The 24,311-nt window shown below is 44.0% G+C and overlaps 1 protein-coding gene across 6 annotated transcripts in view; it reads left to right on the top strand.

The window, feature by feature from the left end:
• Nucleotides 1-24,311, top strand: part of ADGRV1 (adhesion G protein-coupled receptor V1) — a 246,928-nt gene that overhangs the window by 114,615 nt on the left and 108,002 nt on the right. For 5 of the 6 annotated variants that reach the window (XM_083465098.1, XM_083465097.1, XM_083465099.1 and 2 more), the window contains 11 exons: nt 284-419; nt 3,186-4,039; nt 4,939-5,056; nt 5,889-6,060; nt 8,593-8,835; nt 10,422-10,829; nt 11,373-11,557; nt 11,990-12,227; nt 12,872-13,011; nt 14,110-14,270; nt 17,300-17,400. In XM_083465098.1, coding sequence (XP_083321224.1) covers nt 284-419; nt 3,186-4,039; nt 4,939-5,056; nt 5,889-6,060; nt 8,593-8,835; nt 10,422-10,829; nt 11,373-11,557; nt 11,990-12,227; nt 12,872-13,011; nt 14,110-14,270; nt 17,300-17,400 — 2,756 coding nt within the window. Of the gene's footprint in view, nt 1-283; nt 420-3,185; nt 4,040-4,938; nt 5,057-5,888; nt 6,061-8,592; nt 8,836-10,421; nt 10,830-11,372; nt 11,558-11,989; nt 12,228-12,871; nt 13,012-14,109; nt 14,271-17,299; nt 17,401-24,311 lie in introns of those variants that run through there. The other variant, XM_083465102.1, reaches the window with a different exon arrangement.

The raw sequence follows: 24,311 nt of genomic DNA, 5'->3' as shown, positions 1-24,311 counted from the left end.
ATATTTGCATATGTTCATTTTATTTTAATATTTCTTAAAAGAAGAGCAACCAAGTCTTTGTAAAGAGGCATACCACCATCCACCACCAAAATACAGCTTTATAAGTTACCTTACACCCAAATAAGCACAACATAAATTAACTTCTCTTGATATTACCAAACCTTTGTTTTGTGATTGTCTGATGAATAGAGACAAATCTGAAGCTACGATCTAATGTGTAACTGTTGTTTCTGTTTAAAAAATCAATTGTTCTTTTAGCAACTTCCTTCCTTTCTCTTTCCAGGCATTGTTACTGTTCCTCATGGTGAACCAAACAGGACAATTTCTTTCCATGTTATACCAAATCCAAGTATCCCTGAAGCATTTGCTATACATTTATCAGCTGTGCATAGCAATGTATCTGGTGGAGCTCATCTGAGGTAAGAATGGCTATTGGTCAGTTGCTATTCAGGAGCTGGACATTGGCAGTAAAAACTTTGGTCTCATTTCATTATTCAATTACTCTTATATCCCCCACTCATCCAAGGAATCTTGAGCTGCTCACATAGTAGTCTTCCCTTCGGGAAGCTTACAGAGCCAAACCTTCTAGCTTTGCAAAAGCCATTATAACTTGCCTTCCAACCATTCATTACACAGAGATGTATACATGTGCATTTCTCTATCTGTGTGTGGGGGAGGAGGAAATACATATGAGAAAGAACACACACAGAGAACATCTCTTTATGAACTAATGTTTCCAGTACACTTAAGATGAATCCAATATACACACTCTTTTTTTCTTTTTCTTTTTGAAAAATAACATCCAAGTTCTTAGTTGGTTCCAGCTGTTAAAAAATGGTGATGCTCTTACCTAAGGCTGGAAAAAGATTTTTTTCAGAGAACCAGAAGTGGTAAGATGAGCTGTTTTTGCTTGTGGTTGTACTTCCTTGTCTAGGTCAGTGTTTCCCAACCGGTGTTCCGCGGCACACAAGTGTGCCGTGGGAAGTTGCCTGGTGTGCCGTGGGAGGGAGGCGGGCAAGTCGGGGGGTGAGAGGCGGGGCGGCGGCGGCGAGGAGAGGCCGCCTAGCGCGGGGCTCTCGCCGTCTGCCTGCCTGGCTGCCTCACGCGGGGCGGCGAGCGAGCTCCCTCAGCAGCGCACGCGCCTTGGCCAGGCTCTCGCCCGCCTGCGCCTCCAGGCACGGCGCCTCGGCGTCGGGCGGCAGCGAGCCCAGGAAGCGGCCCAACCGGCCGGGGTCGCCTGCCTGCAGCAGCGCCTCACACACGCACGAGACCTGCTCCGCCGAGAAGCGCGGCGAGCGCGGAGGATCGGGCGCGGCGGAGGCCAGCCCCGCGCTTGGAGAGGACGCAGCAGCCGTCGCCAAACCCGATCCTCCTCCTCCTGCTCCGCCGCCGTCCTCTGGCTCTCGGCCGGGAGGAGCCTGCGGCGGCGGGGCGGGCGCCGAAGTTGGCAGAAATAGATTTTTCCCCCCTTCCCCATATAGATATCTATAGACATTTTGAGTGCAACAAGTTCTGCGCTTGTTATATATTTCGTGAGTATATATAGATATATATCTTTTAAAAACGTAGTCCATACTTTTGTTGAAAATATAAACTCCAGTCTTCCTTAAGGGGGTGGGGGAATGCATCCGTTCTGTTCCCAGGAGGGGCAATTGAAGGGTTACCCCAAAGAAAGGAAAAAAGCCCCGGCCGGCGTAGGGAGCCTGGGATAGGCAGAATACTTGTGCGCAGGGAGGGATTGTGGCCTTTGAAGGAGCCTTGGGTTGAAAGTGTGCGGGCGAAGGAGGAAGCACGGAGGTGGGAGCCGGGCGGACGGGTGCGAAGAATTAAAAGAGCTACAGCACACTGAAGGAAGCACAACGAGAGCTGCCGCCATTCGCTTAGCAAAGCCGTAGTTTTCCCTGCTCCCAGGTATCGAAGTCCAGCCAGCACATTCCCCAACCCATTTCTGCATTCAGCCAAACAGAATTACGGAAACTTAACGCTTTGGTCAGATTTCCTGAGACCACGAAAAAGGAGTGGGGGAGAAAGGGAAGGGACTTGCTTTCGAAAGATGCATAAAACCCCGCTTTTGAAATGTTGGGACTCTGCAGGCACTGTCTGACCAGGTGAGGCTGGTGGAAGACCTCCGGGGGGGGGGGCTGGGAAGGCAGCTTTTTCTGGGGTTCCCCCAGGGCGGGAAACACGGACGTCGGAGGGTATTGTGGCTCAGGGCATCTTTTTTGGCAGAGACACGGCTCTGAGCGCGTGTCAGCTGGGAGAGGAAAGGACAGCTCTCCCTTCTGCCCCCTGAACTTCTTGGACGTTGGGGGGCTGCTCATAGACCCTTGCCAAGGCTTTCCCAGAAAGCTCCCCCGACCCAGCAAGGCAATGCACATTGGCAAAGCACACAGCTGGAAGTGGGGGACCCGAGCAAGGACTGACTGCAAAGTCTGGGTTGCCAAACTTTGGGCTTTGAAAGACAGCACAGACCACCAAGCCTGGGGAGGGGGCCCAGACCTTTTCCAAAAGAGCCCCAGACCATACCCACTGCCTCTGTCTTTCTCTGTTGGCAGAAGTTGGCGCGCCTCCTCGGCAGCGCCTTCGTCGTCCTCCTCCTGCCTCTGCTCTCCTTCGGCGGCGGGGGCGCGCCGCCCTCCCCGGCCGGGGGGCTCAGCGGGGCCCGCGGGGAAGGAGGCCATGTTCGCGGCGCGCGGGATCGCGGCCCCCCTCGTCCGCCTCCGGCCCGCTCCCCTCCCCCTGCGCGCTGCCCTAGCCGTGCGGGTCTCCTCCCCCTGCGCCGCCGTCCCCTTTCCACATCCTAGGAGCCGCGGTCCGCCTACCGCCCCCCGGCCGCGGCGCGGCGCGGCTCCCAGCCCGGGCTGGCCTCCGCCTCCTGGGACGCGCGCCCACCCCCGCGGCCCCCCAAACTTCGGAGCAACTGAATGCTTTCCCATGTAGAACAGTCCCTGCAAATAAAAACCTAGCATATTTGGAAGAGGGATGCTAGCCTAACCATTACCTTCTATGCTGTTACTATTTTTTATTTTTTTTTAACATAAGTAAAAAGTGACCTTTCCCCATCTGGCATGGTGGTGTGCCTCGAGATTTTTTTCATGAAACAAGTGTGCCTTTGCCCAAAAAAGGTTGGGAAACACTGGTCTAGGTCTTCGCAAATTACAATTTTCACTTTGTTTTTGTTCCAGACCAGGCTTCACCGTTGCTGAAATTGAACCAATGGGAATCTTCCAGTTTGCACCTAACTCAACGAATATTTTAGTAAGGGAAGAAGCACAAATGGTCAAATTGTATGTACAAAGACTTTTTGGCTACCGAAGCAACCTCACAAAACTGTTCTATCAGACCACTGCAGGAAGTGCCAAACCACTAGAAGACTTTGAACCTGTTTATAATGGAGAGCTTGTTTTTGGACTCCTTCAGACTGAGGTTGTGTTTGAAATCTTGATAATTGATGACAGCATTTCAGAAGGAGATGAAATATTTTTTGTGAACTTAACATCTGTGGAAGTTATAGCTACACACCCATTTGACCCAACATGGAATCCACGTTTGAACCTAGAGTTTAGTGTTGCATCAGTTACCATATTGGCAAGTGATATCGTTATCCATAATGGAATTTTAAGTCTTGGTCCAGCTATTATTTACACTGAAGAAGACACCGACAGCAGCACACCCAATGCAGTTCTGATTCATATTAGGAGGACTCTGGGTTTTGTGGGAAATGTTTCTGTCACTGTTAAAACATTTGGTGGAATAAGTGCTCAGAGTGGGACAGATACATTCCCTTTTGAGCTTGTCTCTGGGATTTCTAATCTAACCTGGGCAATTGAAGGAGTCGATTTTGAGGCGCTGACTCTGTCTGTTACATTGCTGGAAGGGGAACGAGAAAGTCAGGTGTCTGTCAGCATTCTTGATGACGATGAGCCTGAAGGACAGGAAATGTTTTATGTTGTGCTCTCTGACCCTCAAGGGGGAGCTCAGATTACAGAAGCTGTGGATGAACATGGCTTTCAAGGTTTTGCCACAATTATTATCAAAGGTAGGAGCTTTTTAGTGGAATCAATAAATAAATTAAACACTGTTAAGGTGGTTATTACCTTATGCTTATCTAGATTTTAAGAAGTTTTGCTGAACGTTATATTTTTGTTGGTTTTATGCAAAGTGCTTAGAGAAAAACTGTAGTATTTCTAAATAAATAAATAGGGACATGCTGATGAGATATACAGTAGGGATGAGCAGCCCTTCTGGGCTGGGACCAAAATTACAAGGCAAATCAGGGCCATTGTACTAATCTCAAATTTCAAAGGTGATATCAACAAAGCAGCCTGTGTTAGATCAGGGCTCTCAAAACCTTGTGTTGCTCTGGCACTCAGTTTGGCTGTACTCTCTATTTTTCTCTACACTATATCTCTGTGTTTTTCTGTATTTTAATGCCACCCTAGGCCCATGAACCTTGCAATAAGTCAGACTGCCCAAAATGCCTGTAAAACACTGAAGAACTGTGGATGATTTTTTTTTTTAATGTCCAAAGTTTCAATTAACCTTTTTTAAAAAAAATGTTTTGCACTTTGATGATAGTATTGTGTGCAGCCAAATGGCAAATATCTGATTCTAATGTAGCTTAAACCCCAAAGTGTGTGACTATGTGTACACACAACATTAGCTGCCCAGAGTGGATGGGGCAACCCAGTGAGATGGGCAGGGTATAAGTATTATTATTATTATTATTATTATTATTATTATTATTATTATTATTATTTACTGTGGCAGGATTTCCTTTCAAACATGAATATTTCAGTTTCTCAATTCATGTTTATAATACCTTCTCATTCAGATTCACAGAGATATTTCAGGTTCTGCATGAATTCTTGAATAATGGAACACTGATTGGCAAGTATGTGCTTCTCAATAATTCTGGATGACCCATTTCTCACCCAGGAAATGATCTTCAGAATGGAATTCTGGGATTCAGTGAAGAGGCGCAAAGTGGCCTCGTGCTTGATGAAGATTCCGAAAAGAAGGAGGTGCAACTCATTGTTACCCGGCAACCAAACAGGTGCAGGCCACGGCTGGTAAAAAGGGCTGTCTCCACATGCTATAATGTTTGTTGTTTTGAAATCAAGGAAATTGCCTTGAGCAGAAGAGGTTCTCATGGAACTTTTATCATAAATCTTTGGCTTTCAGATGCTCTAATAGTTTACTGCAATTTGGCAAACTTGCCTCATAAATTTAGAATATGATTTAAGTCAGTCAGTCGGTCTACCAGAACTGAACAGAAATGAGAGAATTAAACACTCTACCAACCTAACTCATATACATAATAGCTGAGATGTGAAATTAATTTCCTTGCTTTTTGCACACACTTGTGATTTATGGCTTACTTCACTAAGTAAGGTGCAATGGTCAGCTGATTAGGGTTGGAGGTTGTGGGTTCTGGCTTTGCTTCATCTCAGGCTCAAAAGTAGCCTTGCTGCCCTCCATTTTTAAGTGGGAATCAAATCAATTGTGCTGGTGGTATTATTGCTATCATTCATTCATTCATTCATTCATTCATTCATTCATTACCCACTCTTCACCCTAAAGTCCCAGGATGAGTTACAGCATCAAGCTCAAAAGCAGCTAGATTTTGTGCTATACCCCATCCTGGGACCTTAAGAAAGAAGGGCAGGCAACATATACAAATTAAATCCAGTTGGCTCCTGTAAGATGTATCAGAGCAGCTTTAGGAAGTAATTCCATGAAGAGAATGTCTTTCACTTTCTTTGAAACATTTTGCTGTGCAGTGTTACATTTGGAATGCAGGAGAAAATGTGGGTGGGTGGGCTGGCTTTGGTTTTCCAAATGTCTGCCTCTGTCGTTGCGTTTATTCTGGTTTGCTTTGTTGATAGGGCTTTCGAAGATGTGAAAATCTCCTGGCGCGTGACCTTTAACAGAACATCTGTTGTCCTGCAGAAGGATGGCACGAATCTGGCAAATGAACTGCTAGCTGTCCTAGGGGTTGCCACTTGCAAGGCTGGTCAAACAAAATGCACAATTGTTATTGAGATAAAGCCTGATAATGTGAGTACTATTTATTTCAGATTGGCTGCTTAGGAAGACGGCATGTTTATCTCCCCTCACTACCCCCCTCAGGGCATAAAAAGAAATAGGGTGTAGCAAGGGGAGGTGCAGGGGAGCAGGTGCTTCCTTGCTGCACCATCAGACTATCACTGAGCTACTGGCCCTGAAACACCATCAGCTCACACTTAGGAAAGGGTCCTATATACTGGGTCTTCTTTGTCATGTTTTCTGTGCAGTGACATCCATGAAATTCCACACATGTACACAAATAACTTTGGAAAATTCTAGAGCTTTAGCCATTGGACTGTTGCTCGCCCCAAAGGGAAGCTCTTGGCTAGCTAGCATACATACCCTATAGAATGAGATGAATACCTTTCCAGTCAGTTTTGTCCCACCATTCTTATAGCAGCTTCCAGGATTGCTATCTAATCTTGTAAAGTTACCTCACTTTTTGAAATTGGTGCCCATACTGTGGCCAAACAGAAATGTTTATGGGAAATTTGCAAGCAGGATTCAAGCACAGAAACACCCTCACCTCTTGTGCTCCCCAGCAACTGGTATTCAGAAGCATTATTGCCTCTAATAATAATAATAATAATAATAATAATAATAATAATAATAATAATAATTTATTTATACCCCGCCCATCTGGCTGGGCTTCCCCAGCCACTCTGGGCGGCTTCCAAAAGAATATTAAAATACTATAATACATCAAACATTAAAAGCTTCCCGAAACAGGGCTGCCTTCAGATGTCTTCTAAAAGCCTGGTAGTTGTTGTTCTCTTTGACATCTGGTGGGAGGGCGTTCCACAGGGCGGGCGTCACTACCGAGAAGGCCCTCTGCCTGGTTCCCTGTAACCTTACTTCTTGCAATGAGGGAACCGCCAGAAGGCCCTCGGTGCTGGACCTCAGTGTCCGGGTAGAACGATGGGGGTGGAGACGCTCCTTCAGATATACTGGACCAAGGCCGTTTAGGGCTTTAAAGGTCAGCACCAACACTTTGAATTGTGCTCGGAAACGTACTGGGAGCCAATGTAGGTCTTTCAAGACTGGTGTTATGTGGTCTCTACGGCCGCTCCCAGTCACCTGTCTAGCTGCCGCGTTCTGGATTAGTTGTAGTTTCCGGGTCACCTTCAAAGGTAGCCCCACGTAGAGCGCATTGCAGTAATCCAAGCGGGAGATAACCAGAGCATGCACCACTCTGGCAAGGCAGTCCGCAGGCAGATAGGGTCTCAGCCTGCGTACCAGATGGAGCTGGTAAACAGCTGCCCTGGATACAGATTTGACCTGTGCCTCCATGGACAGCTGTGAGTCCAAAATGACTCCCAGGCTGCGCACCTGGTCCTTCAGGGGCACAGTTACCCCATTCAGGACCAGGGAATCCTCCACACCTGCCCGCCTCCTGTTCCCCAAAAACAGTACTTCTGTCTTGTCAGGATTCAACCTCAATCTGTTAGCTGCCATCCAACCTCCAACCGCCTCCAGGCACTCACACAGGACCTTCACTGCCTTCACTGGTTCTGATTTGAAAGAGAGGTAGAGCTGGGTATCATCCGCATACTGATGAACACCCAGTATGCAGAACTGGGTGTTCATCAGTGGCAGAACACAGGCATCATGGGTCGTAGCCATTGAAAGCCTTATCTTTCATCCTCTATGGAAGTCTTTGAACTTAACACTCAAAGACATCCAAGCTACGCTCCAGAAAGTAAGATCTTTGCAAGTCCTCTTTCTTTGCTTTCTCCCTGAGTACTGCTGCCTTACTGCCCACAATCTGCCTATTTGTTCTGGGAGTAATAAAGGCTACTTATTTAGCACATGATTTAAAGTGGAATTGTGGACTTGAAACATTTTTGTTGAAAAATCAGAGATCATTTGACTGCAATTTGGGGGCGGGATGAAGATTGCATATCAAATGTATCCTCCAAAGCCGTGCTTTCTTAGATTTATAGGGAGCTGAAATGCTTTCAAATATCAATATGTAGTAGAGAATATTTGTCATTTTATTTTTTTTATATGCACTTTCATGTACAAGTGCCTTAAAATCCATTTCATTTTGAAAATTGCAACATTTGGGGGATGTTTCATGCCATTTTCTTTTAAGTGCATATTTAAACCTTGGAGAGAATCATACTTTGAAGCCAAGGATGAAAGGACATAAAAGTAGTGCCTTGTTACGATTGTTTCAAAGGAGGGGCTCGTTTACTTTCCCAGGCCTGGGATGCTAACTGCAATGACTCTCATGCCAATGTGTGATATGAATGGCTTAGATGAGAGATGCACAGGAGATCCTGGAAACAGTGACCTCAGATTCCAAAGAGCTGTTGTATATAAGATGACAGACATAATCACGCAAACTGTTTTCAGGACCAGCCTGTCTCAGAAATCTTTGTGGAGCTGATCCCTTGATTTGAAATGCATGATATACAAATGTATTCTCTAATAGAGCAAGACATGGTTCAAAAGCACATTTAATGATGTTCCGTTTGGCATCAGTATTTACAGAGTTCTGAGTATCCTTTTGATTTTCAGGAACCTGAATTTGAAACCTATTTTTTTGTGGAGCTCTATGAAGTGGGTGCAGGAGCAGAACTGAACCACAGTGCCAGATTTGCCTACATAATAGTCCCAGAAAGTGACTCTCCTCGGGGTCTGATCTACTTTGCTGTGGGGTCTCGTCTGGCTGTGGCCCATAAGAAGACCACTTTAATTAGTCTTCAGGTGATTAGAGATTCTAGCACAGCACTTGCCATCTCAGTTGGCTACAGTACTCAGGTAGGACTAATGCACGAATGTATATACTATCTTCATTTCTTCTCTAATGCAACGAAAAAAGTTAGCAGGTGTTTGCTTTTTGCAAAAGTTCTACAATACAAATTACAGCAATAGCATGCTGCAGCATGGATTTCTTCAGGGCTGTTTTCCTAGAAAAAGAGGTGCCGGAACTCACCATGAACACCTCCCTCGTTCTCTTATGCAATGGCGTCCACCTGAGAGGTGCCAAAACTGAGTCCACTAGTCCCAACTGGAAAAAGCCCTTGGATTCTTTCCCTTATTGTTAGATGGTGAGATAGCGACTGTTGCACTCATCCAGGACCTTCATTGCTAAGCTGGGGCTTGAGCCGAGGTCTCCCTAGTCTAAATCTCATACTTCATCAGCTATGCTATGCTGACACTTGCAAGAGTAAATTGTGACCTGTGTCTCACTGAGCTCAGTTGTAGCAACTCTCTTGATTTTGAATGGGAGCATTTTGACTACCATCAGGTTTACCACTCAGAGAATGAGTTTGATACCAACCTATAGAATGATGGTCTGATTCAGTAAAACATAGTTTCAAATGTTCTGCTTTGTTTATTAAGTGTCCTTGAGTTACTTTTGCACACTTACTTTGTTGCTGTGTGTGTTTTCTGGAGATACTATATTATACAACTGTGTGCATGCTAGGAGAAACAGCATTTTCACAGTGTCATGACACTAATACATAAGAATCAAACTATGAAAATTGCAGGTTGATGATCATTTGCCTCATTTAGATCACACACTCTGCAACCTCCATGGTCTTAACAAGCATGCATGGCAGATTGCCAAAGCATGAAGGAGATTAGGGAAAGGAAGTCAAGTAGGAGGCAGGAAGAACAAGGAATTTGCCTTGAGATCCTTATCCCATTCTCCTCTTGCAAATAGTTTTAGGTGTTTTTTTTTATTATTAAAAAAAATCACTCCCTACTTCCTTCATTCTTGCTGGTCTCACTGAGCCTTCTGGAAGGGGCAAATAAGCCGTTGTTTCTGCCAGTAACTGACAGGCAATGACTTTGTTCTCTAACATGTCAGTTCTCATAAGTAACTGCACTGGTTTACTTAAGGAAGAATAGGCAGTTCTGTTTGGAACTGGTTTAAACCGACTTTTATCCGGCATAGCTGAACTATTGCAATTTTTAGTTGACCAGGAAATGTACTTTGTTAATCATCATTAAGAGCAGTGGCAACAGTTGCCCCCATACTCTGGTGGAGTATCGATGTTACACTTCTGTGCCAAGCTCATCAATCAAATCTTGCTAATTCCCATTCGACATGTGTTCTGGTCCTGTCTTCTCCTGACGCAGACCACACAGTTCAGAAAGATGTATTTTACAACCCAGCCTAACACGATACATCATTGACTAGCCAGCCTCAAACCTAGCACTTTGTTAGAAATACTTTGCCAAACACATTTTCCAGCATCATCCTGATTAATTTTATTTGAAGTCAAGATAAAAAATAATAATGAAAAATGCATTTTAAAATGTTCATAATTTGAAGCAAACCTGGCTTTGCACAGTATTGCTTAATCCTTACCTACAGCTTATTTATTTATTTATAGGAGCTGATGAGACCTGAAGCTCTTGGCCGCATAATGATCTCACCAGCCATTTCCGGGCAAGATTTTGCCAGATCTGAAGGAACGTTGTCCTTTGCATCTGGGCAGAGAGATGCTGTTCTGGATATAACACTCACTCCAGATACTGGATCCTTAAATCCATTTCCTAAACGTTTCCAGGCTGTGCTTTTCAATCCTACTGGTGGTGCCAGAGTTGATGACATCTATGGTATTGCCAACATCACCATTGTATCTGATTCAAACTCTCAAGCAGTCTGGGGTCTGGCTGATCAGTTGTCCCAGCCACTTGATGACATAATTTTGAACAGAGTCCTCCAGTATTTAAACATCAAAGTGGTCACAGAAAGTACAGAAGAGCAGCTTGCTGCAGTGATGCACATAATTGATAAGGTACATATGCAGATGTTCCTTTGGCCATGATGAATGGGCCCTAGATTTAGGCATGGATGCAGCAACTCCTTGGGGGATGTAAGCTGATGAAAATGATAAACAGCAGCCATGGTTCTGTGGGGGGAAATCTTGCTATGTTCTCCTATGCAGAACTGACTATGAGTCTTCTGTAACAAGAACATACTAGGAAAGTATTTGCCAGCCTGCTTCTTATATGAAAGCTGTTGGTTCATATGCCCAACTTAGATAGTAAGTTGGGATGGGCAATATTGTATGCTGTGATAGAGCCAGTATTCAAGCCTGTAAGTGAATTTGCACTGGCCACTTGAGGGAACTCAAGGTCATGACCCTTATATAGGGGGGGGGGGACTTAACTGTAATCATTAGGGTTCACCTCCAAATAATGTCTTTAGGATAAGAGCATTAGTTGGCTTTGGAAAATCTTAATTCTAATAAACTAGTTTGGGTATGGAAGGAAAGTGTGATTGCTACCTGTACACATGGAATATTTTTTATTCTTTGACCCATTTTTTGTTCCCTAAGATAATATCTGAGGGGGAAAAGCAGGCACTCACTGATAAGAACCGAAGTCTCTTGTATGAGATCCTCTGTGCACTTATTAACCCAAAACGCAAGGATACTCGAGGCTACAGCTTCCTTGCTGATGTTACTGAGAAATTTGCCTTTTCTCTTCCTATTGGAGTATTGTGTGGATCACAGGGTGAACGGTAAGTCTTTCCGCATGAGCCAGGAATAATTCTGAAATTGAACTGGATGTTGATGTCCACTTGGGATTCTGTCTATGCGTAATAACCCTGTGGAACTAGAGATCTTAATATGTGAAGTGAGCAGAGTAAGCTCTTTAAAAAAATCTGGCATTCTATGAAATAAACAACACATGATTGTTTTATTTAAATGGAATGATATGATGAATTGATCATATGCCAAAATACAGCTCTTTTCCTGTCATATTATCAAAACTTCTGCATTAATGCTTGGAGACATATTAGTAATTAATAATATATGAAAGATCCAGTTAATAGGCCAATAATAGGATGATAAAGGCATTAAGACAAGCATTATCCAGCACATGTTTCTTTCACAGGTAGCAAATGGCTTTTCCATTTCTTGAGCGTGTTGCTCCTTTTCTGTTTTAACAGAGGCAAAACCATCCTTGACCATTGCCCTTACATTGTCATAATGGCCCATCACTGGTATCCACAGCAAATCAATGGGCACAGATTTGATGGAAAAGATGGCGACTTCATCAGAGTTCCTGAACATTTGTTGGAAGTTTCTCATTCTGAAAATGAAAATTGTAGGTTCATTCAAGTCACTGAGTATAGTAGCCAGCAATGGTTTATAATGGGTGACAAAGGAACTGCCCTAAAAAATAAGGTATAATGTTTATTTTTATTTAATTGTTTCTAATCTAAAAAGTTTAAAGCTGTTTATATGGAGCTGCCAGGAATCTCCCGTCCAAACATTGATCAGGTCCACACGCTCTTAATTTTGCTGCTGCTATAAGATTAGTTGCTCCCTGCTTTTAAATTTAGACATGTGTTCGGGGTTTTTTTTAAGTGCTTAATATAGTTGCCATCTGGAAGAGCAACCATATTAATCTGGAGCAGAATAAGCACAGAGACCATGGTTGTTCCTTTTTGCCTTTAGTGATATGTTTGTATAGCATAACAGCCTTATTTTAGAGCAGGGTTTTTTTGAACGTAATTGTATCTAAACAATAATTGACCTGTATGTTTGGCCTTCACATGACACGTGGCTAGATAGAGTTTGGCAGGTAGCCCCATCAGAAACTGAGCATATACTTATGCATTATGAGGTCCCAGGTATGGTGCCCAGCAGCTTCAAGTAAAGTGTCTGAGGTGGTTTAGATGGGAAAGACCTTACCCTAAGTCTAAGACCTTGACAAAACTGGTGCCTAGGATAAATTGACTAGAGGTCTGGCTTTGCATATTTAGTGTACAAATGAGGATTCTGTGAGTGTTTTTATAGGGAATAAATCTCCACTTTGCCCATTTCAGATTTTTTCAATGAGTTTGAAGAGTCAGAGTCCTCTTCTACTGAAAGATAACAATGAGGTCACCTATCGAATTTATTCTACAGACAGCAGAATTGTTCCACACAAGTCTTTATGTCTCCTTTGGAATCAGGCTGCTGAAAGGTATATTTTCTCATTCTTGACTGCACTGAGAAGACTTCTGCCGGGAAAGACAACCTAAAAATGATATATACTCATTTATATCTCAGGGAAGCATAAAAATGCAATGGTCTATTTAAAAGCAAATTCTTCATTAAAAAACGAAACATTTTCACTGGCTTTGAGTTGGGGCTAATACTTTTAAATAGTCAAATTCAGATTTAGATTATTTCTGGACCAGAATCTTTTCAATGCTCTGGGAACAAACCTGGTCTGCAGACGTTTGTAGAAAGCATCACTGATCTGTGTTGGGGTGCCAAGTAAGGGCTTATTTGACACTGCTGCAGTGAGAGAGAAGCACAATAATAATTGCCATTAAATTAACAATGAACCCTACCCTATTCCATGGGGTAAGAGAGTATCCCTGGGAAGGACTTCTGTAGACTTGGAGCAAGACTAAGTATGCCACATGGATCATTATGCCAGGCCTCAGCCTGGACCACCTTAGGCTTGGCATGGGATCAGTGATAGCACACCAGAGCTTGCAGTCTCTTTGGCATATCAACACATATTTACTTCATCTGCTTGAGTTAATTTGCCAGGCTACATTTTTAGACTTTTTCTTGCTGACAAGTTCTCCAAAATTATCAAATCCAAGAATCTGCCACCAGAATCTAACTCGCCCCGCCCCCCTCCTGCCCTGTGAGGTTAGACATTAACCTGTTCAAATTCTATCCTTTCTTTTAAGAATAAATGAAGAGCTTACCGGATCAGGTCATCTAATATAGCATTCTGTTCTCATTGTGCCTGCAACAGGAAGCCGGAAAGCAGGACCTGACTGCGTGTGATTCCCAGCAACTGGCCTTCAAAGGCCTACTGCCTCCAACAAATTTTGCATTGATATCCCGCGTTCTCAGTCACTCATTACCACACAAAGTATTTCCCCTTGGCACATGTAATAGGTGCATTAACTCTTACTTGGGAGGAGTTGGAAGAGTATGTTATCCTTGTGATGGAGCTCACAACTCAAAATATTCCACATTTTGCTCATGTTTGTATTATTATTGATTTCCAGACTAAAGACTAATGAATTAACATCGTTGACCTTTGTTTCCTCTGTAGCTGGTTGTCTGACAGTCAGTTCTGCAAAGTGATAGATGATTCCTCAGATTACGTGGAATGCTCCTGTTCGCACATGTCTATTTACGCAGCTTATGCACAAACAGACAGCTTGTCTTCTTACAACGAAGCTTTCTTTTCATCTGGTTTCATCTGCATTTCTGGTCAGTTGATAACATTTTTATTTTTATGTTTATGAATTGTGTGCTGATTTTTTAAAAGCAAATAATGCGTAAAAAGTATTGTTTCTGGAATGCACTGAATAGCAGAAAGCACATAGGCCATGATTCAAAGAGCTGCTTCAGCACACAGTGAATTTTTGATTCTTCCCCCCTGTCCCGCCCCCGGAATCCCAGACCTCAGTGCCTTATCACAAATGGCTTTTGGAACTCCCCTCAGTTTTTAAAAGAAATTTGTTGGTGCAGCATGGAGGACAAAGTCATACAAGTCCAAACCTCCCTCGGGCACATGAAACTAGTTATGTGATTCTTTTGGATCCAAGACAAAATAAGCTATAACCCATAATCAAACTCTAGAGGAGGACATGCCCAAATATAAAAATCCCAGAGTTCCTGCTCTCTTGAACTTTGAACCAAAGGGTAAAAATAAATCTCAGATTCTTTTAGTTAACAGGAACTAGCGACCTTACACTACAATCCTATATACACTTTACAAAGGGAGTAGGCTTACTTTTGAGTAGACATGCATAGAATCATACTGTTTGAGTGAAATCAAAGGGAATCACACTTTGGTAAAATGATTCTACAGTTGTGCCAAGTAGGCCAAAGCTTTATCTTTTGACTTCTAGACTTCTTCACACAATAGGTTGGATTCTGTCCTGTTGTTCAGTAGGGATGCTTTTCTTTGCAGAAAAGAGCCAGGTCCAGCAGAGATGCTTGCAATTTTCATTTATTCCCCCTCCCCCAGCAGCTCTCCTCTCCAGTTCTGATTCCCCGGAGCAGATTTTGGGAGCACAGGAGGCTGCAGGGTGGAAGAGGAATGGGCAGAAATGGCTTTTCCCTCTCCCTCCTGACTTCTGCCTACAGAAGTATCCAGTTCACAACTGTGGATCCAAGACCTTATATTTTAGTTACCAGCCTAATATTTCTAAGTGTAACCCTACAAATGTAGCAGGCCCAAAATGAATATGCAGAGTAAAATCCATTGGCTGAAATTCAAATACATCTAGACACCAAATCTTACCCAGCCCAGCAGTTTGTCCTGTTTAAATAGGGTTGTCATATTGTGAAGAGCGAAAAAGAGGACATGGAGACACATCGCCTTCCATCACCGTGGACTCACACACCATATACCCTTCAACATTTCTCAGATGAAAATAGGGACATCCTATTCCATAACAGGGGTCCCTTTACCTTTACCTTTATTCCATAACAGCAGCAGCAGCAATAATTAATTATTTGTACCCCACCCATCTGAATCGGTTGCCTTAGCCACTCTGGGCGGCTTCCAACATATATAAAAACATAATAAAACATTAAACATTTAAAAACTTCTCTATATAGGGCTGCCTTCAGGTGTCTGAAATACAATATACAAAATACAATATGAAGATCCAAGCAGTATGGTGATCAAAGGAAAGGAGCAAAGCTTTTAGGAGAGAAATGGGGTGCCAAGTGCTTCAGCCATTTCCCCCACCCCAACCCCCAGAACTTCCCTTGCTAGCTTCTTCAGTCTGCTAAGATTTCAAGATGTATAAATCAACACACACGGACACGGGGAAGGGGGCCTTTCCCTGACCTTACATGAGAGCTGTGTATTTTAACTTACATTCAAGAATTGTGTTTAGAGGTACCCAATGTGATTTGGTTCGTGTCTGCACTAGCTATCCAATAGCCCACTGGTCTTAGACAAAGAACTTTTAATTAGAACTGAGAGAGCTTGGGGGGATCCTCTTTGAAGTGTAGGTAGGTTTCCATGAGGCAAGACACAGTGATGACAGCAAGAACCTTTATTGAACTACATAACTAAGAAACAGGGGCAAAGCAACTGCTTATATACATTCCTGGAAGCCTGGGCCACTCCCACTCCCCACGTGATTGGCTGTCTACTCTCCTAAGCTGCAAATCATGACTCAGATTTCATGGGCCAATGGCAGAGGCCCAAATCCTGAAATGTTCTGTGATTGGACATCATGCATCGAATCAGAACACAGGAGCTCAGAATCCTTAGTCCAGAATCAGGCTCAGGCAAACACAGACCACTGAATACATAACACACTTTACCAGCAAGCTCTCTTTCTTTTCTTAGGTCTTTCTAATATTGCAGAATAGAGTCAACCAATCAATGGATAATGCACTGATTTGGGGTGGGTTTTCTGGCATTGAGGCATGCATAGGAGTATATGGGAGACCCTAAAGCGAGGAAGGATGGAAGGGGAGACAGAGAGAAAGAGAGACCTGCTAAGGGAGATGCCAGCAGAGACCCCTTCAGGGAGTCTTTCCTGCCTGATCATGGGCAGTTTACTGGGCATCAGCATGGCAAATAGCTCCGAGAGGTCTAGGTTGCACCTGTTCAATCTGCCGTTACATGATGAGCCCAATCCCAACATCCACCATGCGGGTGCACCCTAGGGATAGGAAAAGGTTAAGAGTGATCCTTGCATGCACGCTTCCTGGCTCTGCTTGCAAAGCAAGTCTTTGTACAGAGAGCAGCAGGTGCATCCATAGAGATAGGAAAAAATAAAGAGTGATACTCACATGCATACTTCCTGGCTCTGTTTGCAAAATTCAAAACTTTCAAAAATTCAAAAAATCCACCCAAACTGAAAATTTATCCCTGAAAAAGAGGATGTGTCCAGGGGAAAAGAGGATGTATGACAACCCTATCCTACTACATTTGTGGGCTGCATAAAGGTTCTTTATTGAAACAGTCATTGTTCGTGCATGAATACTTTCTAGCACTGAGAATTCCCATAAGGTATCTGTGACTCTCCAGGAAAAGGTAAACACTGTGAAAATATCTCAGAAGCAGGAGAGATGAAAGGCTGGCCTGGAGTTGTAAGCAGTGATGCAATAACTTTGAAATGGGTCTTATGAAATGGTCTGAATTAAATATATGGTAGACTGAGGTTCTTGCATATTTCATATTTCATATTTCTGTGGCTCCTTTGTAATCTGGCCTATTGCCAAATAACAATCTTAGTATAACCCATGTTTTTCTTTTGTTCAAACAGGTTTGATCTTGGCTATTTGTTCACACCTGTTTTGTACCAGGTCTTCAATGTTTGCAGCTAAACTCCTTACTCATATGATGGTTGCCTGCCTGGGTACTCAGGTAGGAACATGCTGAATATAAGACTATCAAAAGCTCACATTTATCCTGAATCCCTGCTTCTTGTCCCCACATATATTGAATCTGTTTCTTGTGTGAAGGAAAGGTACCCTATGTATGGTCAAAGGCACCCCTACTAGGTGGTTTTGCCAGGGTGCAAGCAGATTCCTGAGTAGCATTTATTTGTTGCAACTGTGTAGAATCTTGAATGTCTTGATTGCACACAACAGTTATTTTGCTTTTTAGAATGCTATAAAAATGTGAAATTCATGGGAATAGCTAAGATTCAGATTCCTTTTGAAGGGATTTTTTTTTGGGGGGGGGACATTCTCCCTCACATTCTCCCTCACAGCAGTGTTGTGGCTATTTTTGCTTTATAACCTTTTCTCCAATCCCCAGAACAGCTTACAACACCTAAAAACATGGGGGATAACTGTCTTTCTAAAAGGGGTTATCTGGTGCCTTAAATATGGCACTCCATTCTGAGCACAAGGATTTTGATATGGGCAAAGAACAAAGAGCATCACGAAAAATGATCTGAGGACACAGCAGAAGGGATGAAGGATTGAAGCCAGCTGAGCTTCTCAGTTATTTGAGCAGCTGGAAAACTCATGTCACCCCCTTAGTTGTATTCCTGTAGGCAGGCATATGAGAGTTGGCTTATTGGAATGGACATAGAAGCTAAGTATGTACAACTCAGATAAGTAAAGTGGTCTGTATCCTTAGCTCTGGGTGAATGGTATAAAATATGTATGCACACCACGGCTACTTCACTAGAGATATGAAGCCCCAATTCACTGACAGCAGCTATTGGTAAAGAAAACTGTAGCTTATGTTTGAACAGCTATGCTATTGAATTTGAAAAGTGAAATTAAGTACAAGAACACACGTAGAATCCCTTCTAATGCTAATACAATGTAATGTGTAGGGAAAGCCAGCCTCCAGTGGAAAGGTAGATAATGGAGGACTCCCCCTCTGCTTGAAAAAGTGCTGAAGATATCAAAGAAATTACAGTAAAATGGGAGAGGGACCTGGGACATACGATCAAACCCAATATTTGGAATGAATTATGGACTAAAAATATAAAATTCACGGCTTGTTTCCATATAAGGGAAAATCTTATGAAAATGTACTATAGGTGGTACCTGACCCCTGTAAAACTTGCAAAAATAAATAAATCAAACAATAACAAGTGCTGGCGATGTAAGGAACAGATAGGAACATACTACCATATGTGGTGGTCCTGTCTAGAGATACAAAGATTTTGGAACATGATTTATGAAGAGATAAAGAGATTGATAAAAACTACATTTAGCAAGAAACTGGAGGAATTTTTCCTAGGAATGGTTTCAGATAATATTCCCCAAAACAAAACTAGGCTATTTATGTATGCAACGTCAGCAGCAAGGGTTATAGTGGCAAAACACTGGAAAGATAAAAATACACCCACTAAAGAGGAATGGGTAGTCAAATTGTGCGAGTATTTGGAGCTCACAAAGCTGACAGATGCAATAAGAGATAAACCTAAAAAATTGGTGAAAGAAGAATGGGAATGTTTAAATAATTATTTAGGGGACAAGGGCTCAACAAGAAAGATCTGTCTATGTTTAGAATGATACCGCATAGAGAAATGTTCCCTGATACCAAGATGAGGGTTTCCTTTGGAATGCAGATAGAGATAATTGATAAGAATAATGATCTGTTGTGAGCTTGACAGAAGTGTACAATAGATGAGCTTTCCTGATTTGGCTCATCTTCCTTTTCCTTTTCCTTTCTTTTTCTATTTTTCTTTTTTCTTTTCTTTTATCTTTCCCATAGTTGCTTATGTTCTGTGTCATGTACTTCAATATTTTTTGTAGTTTTTTCTATTACTATTAAGGAATTTTCCTTTATAATTTTGGTTGTCTATATTTATATGTACCTGTTTAAAGCAAAATAAAAGTTTATATATATAGAGAGAGAGAGAGCTGATCTTTCAGCAAAAATATACAACTTACCCCTAAAATTTGCCTCTCTACCATAGTATTATGAGGTAGTTAACTTAACACTTCTGACCCCCCACCCAAAAAATCAAAAAAAGAGAAAAGGATTTGGGGTGGGGGTGGGTTTACAGGTGCATCAATTTAATTTCTCTGTTGGGTAAAGTGGGTGACAAGGATCATTTAATCTAGAATTATTGCATAGAAGATCAAGCCTACTGAGGAAGATTTAGCATGGCTTCTGCAAAGGGAAATATTGTCTCTTTAAACCTTCCAGGCTTTTTTTTTTTTTTAAGAATGTCAGCAAATATGTAGGTAAGAGTTAACAAGGAGGCTGTGCACACATTAGCAGCTCAAAATGCAGCAAGTTTGTTTTCCACTCCTGCATTTCAAGTCACTTTGCATGTGACTCTAAAGCCCTAAATGGCCTCGGTGCTGTATACCTGAAGGAGCGTCTCCACCCCCACCGTTCAGCCCAGACACTGAGGTCCAGCTCCAAGGGCCTTCTGGCGGTTCCCTCACTGCAAGAAGCGAAGTTACAGGGAACCAGGCAGAGGGCCTTCTCGGTAGTGGCGCCTGCCCTGTGGAACAGCCTCACATCATATGTCAAGCAAATAAGCAACCATCCTACTTTTAAAAGACATCTGAAGGCAGCCCTGTTTAGGGAAGTTTTTAATGTTTAATGCTGTATTGTGTTCTTAATATTCGGTTGGGAACCACCCAGAGTGGCTGAGGAAACCCAGCCAGATGGGCTGGTTATAAATAATAAATTATTATTATTATTTAGTATTATTAGAGAGATGTAATGTTCGTTGCCTGTTGGGTTTTCCCTCATCCAAACTCCTGTTCATGAAACTGTCATCTGAGCATGTGCAATAGCTTTCTCAAATGTATACATCTCAGCATAACTGCAAAGTGAATGCTGCTTATGGTTTCCAAATTGGATAGTACAGTGGTGCCTCGCAAGACGAAATTAATTCGTTCCGCAATTCTCTTCGTCTTGCGGTTTTTTCATCTTGCGATGCACGGTTTCCCATAGGAATGCATTGAAAATCAATTAATGCGTTCCTAGGGAAACCGCCTTCAGACCAGGTCCGGGGACAGTCTGTCCCCGGACCTCTTCTGAAGGCTGGGGGGGGGACAAGGGCTTTTCTTCCCACCCCCAGCATTTTAAAAAACCCCGGGACAGCGGAGGACTTCTCCGCTGTCCGGGGCGATGTAAAAGCCCCTGGGAAGGCAGGGAGGGGGGACAAAGACTTTGGCCCCCCCCGCCCGCCTTCAGAAGGTGTTCCCCCCCCACCCTGCTTCGGGGCAGCGTTCCGAAGCGGGGTGGCTGGGGCAGGTTTTCCCGCCCCCCCGCCCGGCTTCGCAGCACCGCTCCGAAGCTCGGCGGTGGGGGCAGGTGTTCCCGCCCCCCCACCCTGCTTCGGGGCAGCGTTCCGAAGCGGGGTGGCTGGGGCAGGTGTTCCTGCCCCCCCGCCCGGCTTCGCAGCACCGCTCCGAAGCTCGGCGGTGGGGGCAGGTGTTCCCGCCCCCCCACCCTGCTTCGGGGCAGCGTTCCGAAGCGGGGTGGCTGGGGCAGGTGTTCCTGCCCCCCCGCCCGGCTTCGCAGCACCGCTCCGAAGCTCGGCGGTGGGGGCAGGTGTTCCCGCCCCCCCACCCTGCTTCGGGGCAGCGTTCCGAAGCGGGGTGGCTGGGGCAGGTGTTCCTGCCCCCCCGCCCGGCTTCGCAGCACCGCTCCGAAGCTCGCGGTGGGGGCAGGTGTTCCCGCCCCCCCACCCTGCTTCGGGGCAGCGTTCCGAAGCGGGGTGGCTGGGGCAGGTGTTCCTGCCCCCCCGCCCGGCTTCGCAGCACCGGGACCTCTTTTGAAGCAAGCGGCTGCAGGGAGATCGCTTCTCTCCGCAGCCGCTTGCTTCAAAAGAGGTCCCGGATCTCTTTTGAAGCAAGCGGCTGCGGAGAGAAGCGATCTCCCTGCAGCCGCTTGCTTCAAAAGCTGCCCCCATCTCTTTTGAAGCAAGCGGCTGCGGAGAGAAGCGATCTCCCTGCAGCCGCTTGCTTCAAAAGAGATCGGGGGCAGCTTTTGAAGCAAGCGGCTGCAGGGAGATCGCTTCTCTCCGCAGCCGCTTGCTTCAAAAGAGGTCCCGGACCTGTTTTGAAGCAAGCGGCTGCAAGGAGATCGCTTCTCTCCGCAGCCGCTTGCTTCAAAAGAGGTCCCGGACCTGTTTTGAAGCAAGCAGCTGCAAGGAGATCGCTTCTCTCCGCAGCCGCTTGCTTCAAAAGAGGTCCCGGACCTGTTTTGAAGCAAGCAGCTGCAAGGAGATCGCTTCTCTCCGCAGCCGCTTGCTTCAAAAGAGGTCCGGGACCTCTTTTGAAGCAAGCGGCTGCGGGGAGAAGCGCAGCAGCTTGCTTCAAAAGAGGTCGGGGCAGCGGGAAGCGCTTCCCGCTGCCCCCGGACCTCTTCTGAAGCAAGGGGCTGGTGGGAGATAGCGATCTCCCCGCCGCCCCTTGCTTCAAAAGAGAAGACCCGCTGTCCCCGGGGCAAGCTTCGTTTTGCGAAGCAAGCCCATAGGGAACTTCGTCTTGCGAGGCAACTCGAAAACGAAAAAACCTTTCGTTTTGCGAGTTTTTCGTCTCGCGAGGCGTTCGTCTTGCGGGGTACCACTGTAGCTGGTTAGCATAGTACCAAAACCATTTTTAAAAATGAAAACAAATTTAAGTAAAAATAAATATAGTGAAATGCCTTGTTTGTTTAGGGGACTGAACATAAACTGGTGTTTAGCTGGTGTTCTTTAACCAATATTTCAGTTACATTAGTTTTAATGAGTTCAGACGCAGTTGAGCAGGTATAACCTAAAATGACCATAATCTAGAGAGTGACAAATTCATCCAGAGTCTCAACTCTCAGAAGCTTTTCTTGTGGTCAGCCGCATTGATTAATCAGGACCCATTTGCGTCTGTTTATGAGCAATTCCTGTTCTTTTTAATTAAGTCAGAACAAGGTATGTTATCTGGAGTGTGCCATTGTTTTCCTTTTGCAAATGTATTAAAGGAAGAAAAAAAAGGGAAAAAGGGGGGGGGGGACAGCTTGCATTCACACTACAACAAATACAAATGCATGGATATATGCCCTCCAAATATCCAAATAGATATCAGAATGAATCTGGTGTGTATAGAAAGTATGTTCAAATGCAGCAAGGACATTAAGGTCTTCAAACTATAGCATAGTAGATGGTGCATATTTATCCTTTCAAGCTTTAAATAATACATCTCTTAGCAACCACAAGAGCTTGTAGAGTCTGTGTTTGCTGTCCTTCTGTTAATCCTAGTGTTACAGGAATATAATTTAAAAGTACATGATCATCTGCAAATATCGAGGATTTTAATTTGGATGACAAATTCGGATTATGTCAATTGTACTACAGTATGAAGCATGGCTTTGTTTTGAATTGTATGAAGCATACTAGTGAGTATGGAAAGTTGGACAGTCTTCATCAGGTTTTTAACTATTACAGATTCTATGGCTCTATGTTTCTATGAGAATACTTGAATTTACAGGTGTGGAATGAAATAGGCGGTTATTGTGGCATGTTTTAAATTATAGATGGATATTGACTACCAAAACCTGCAGGTGGCAGCAAAACCTTTTCCCCCCTTCGTGCTTAAAGAAGCTTGCATTCTGAGTGGAATATGTGACACAGTGAATTGGGAAGACAAATAAAATGCTAGTTTGTGGGGTGGGGAGAAGAACTTCGTTCCACGATAATATGATTTTTCCATGTGAGAGAAGATGGTTGTTAATGAAAATTAATTCTCATATGCAACAGCAAAGCCTGCTTTATGCTTTTTCTCTTGCTAAATGTCCCTTGTTGTGAAATGTGAACTCTAATACAGGATCAACCTTGTTATTCAGTAGGCATTCTTTAAAGCGCAGAGGCTTGCATACTTGGTAACAACAAGCAATGCACTAAAACTTATCACATCTTGCTGATCTTCTGGGACCAAATATGGACATACCAGCACTCTGAACTAAGCACCTCTGTTGGTTTTAGGGCACTATTCATAAACATTAATGCTCCATTCCTTTGAAAAGGGTACTAGACCTGATATCAACATTTGAGGAAAATATTATTGAGATTTATATTATTAAGTGGTCTTGTCTGCTTGTGTTAGATGGTAAGTTAAAAGGTAAGATAAAGGACCCCTAGACAGTTAAGTGCAGTCAAAGGCGACTATGGGGTTGAGGCCAAGGGAGCCGGCATATGTCCACAGACAGCTTTCTGCGTCATGTGGCCAGCATGACTAAACCTCTTCTGGCGCAACAGAACACAATGATGGAAAACAGAGCGCATGGAAACACAGTTTAGCTTCCCGCCACAGCAGTACAGTGGTACCTCGGGCTAAATACTTAATTCGTTCCGGAGGTCCATTCTTAACCTGAAACTGTTCTTAACCTGAAGCACCACTTTACCTAATGGGGCCTCCTGATGCTGCCACACCACCAGAGCACGATTTCTGTTCTCATCCTGAAGCAAAGTTCTTAACCTGAGGTACTATTTCTGGGTTAGTGGAGTCTGTAGCTTGAAGCATATGTAACCTGAAGCTTATGTAACCCAAGGTACCACTGTGCCTATTTATCTACTTGCACTGGTGTGCTTTCCAACTGCTAGGTTGGCAAGCTTGTAATGGTAAGCTTGAAGGCAGGGGTGTTTTTAAAAATCTCTGTACATCAGTCAGCATATCTCAGGTCCTTTATAGATGATAATTAGTAGGCAATAACAGTTGGCACATGAGCAAATGTGAAAAGACTTCTCCCCCCCCCCACCACAAAATTTGGGGGTGCAGAAGAGGAAAGGGGAGGAAAAGAAGGGGAAGTCCCATTGGGCAAGTGGAAACCATTGCATGAGCTGGCTAAAACCACCAGATGCAATGTTGGCT

The sequence above is a fragment of the Podarcis liolepis genome, assembly GCF_965112155.1.
Source record: "Podarcis liolepis genome assembly, chromosome: 11".
Classification (NCBI taxonomy): Eukaryota; Metazoa; Chordata; class Lepidosauria; order Squamata; family Lacertidae; genus Podarcis; species Podarcis liolepis.
The sequence above is the reverse complement of the archived record's forward strand: the minus strand, read 5'-3'. Positions and strand labels throughout refer to the sequence as shown.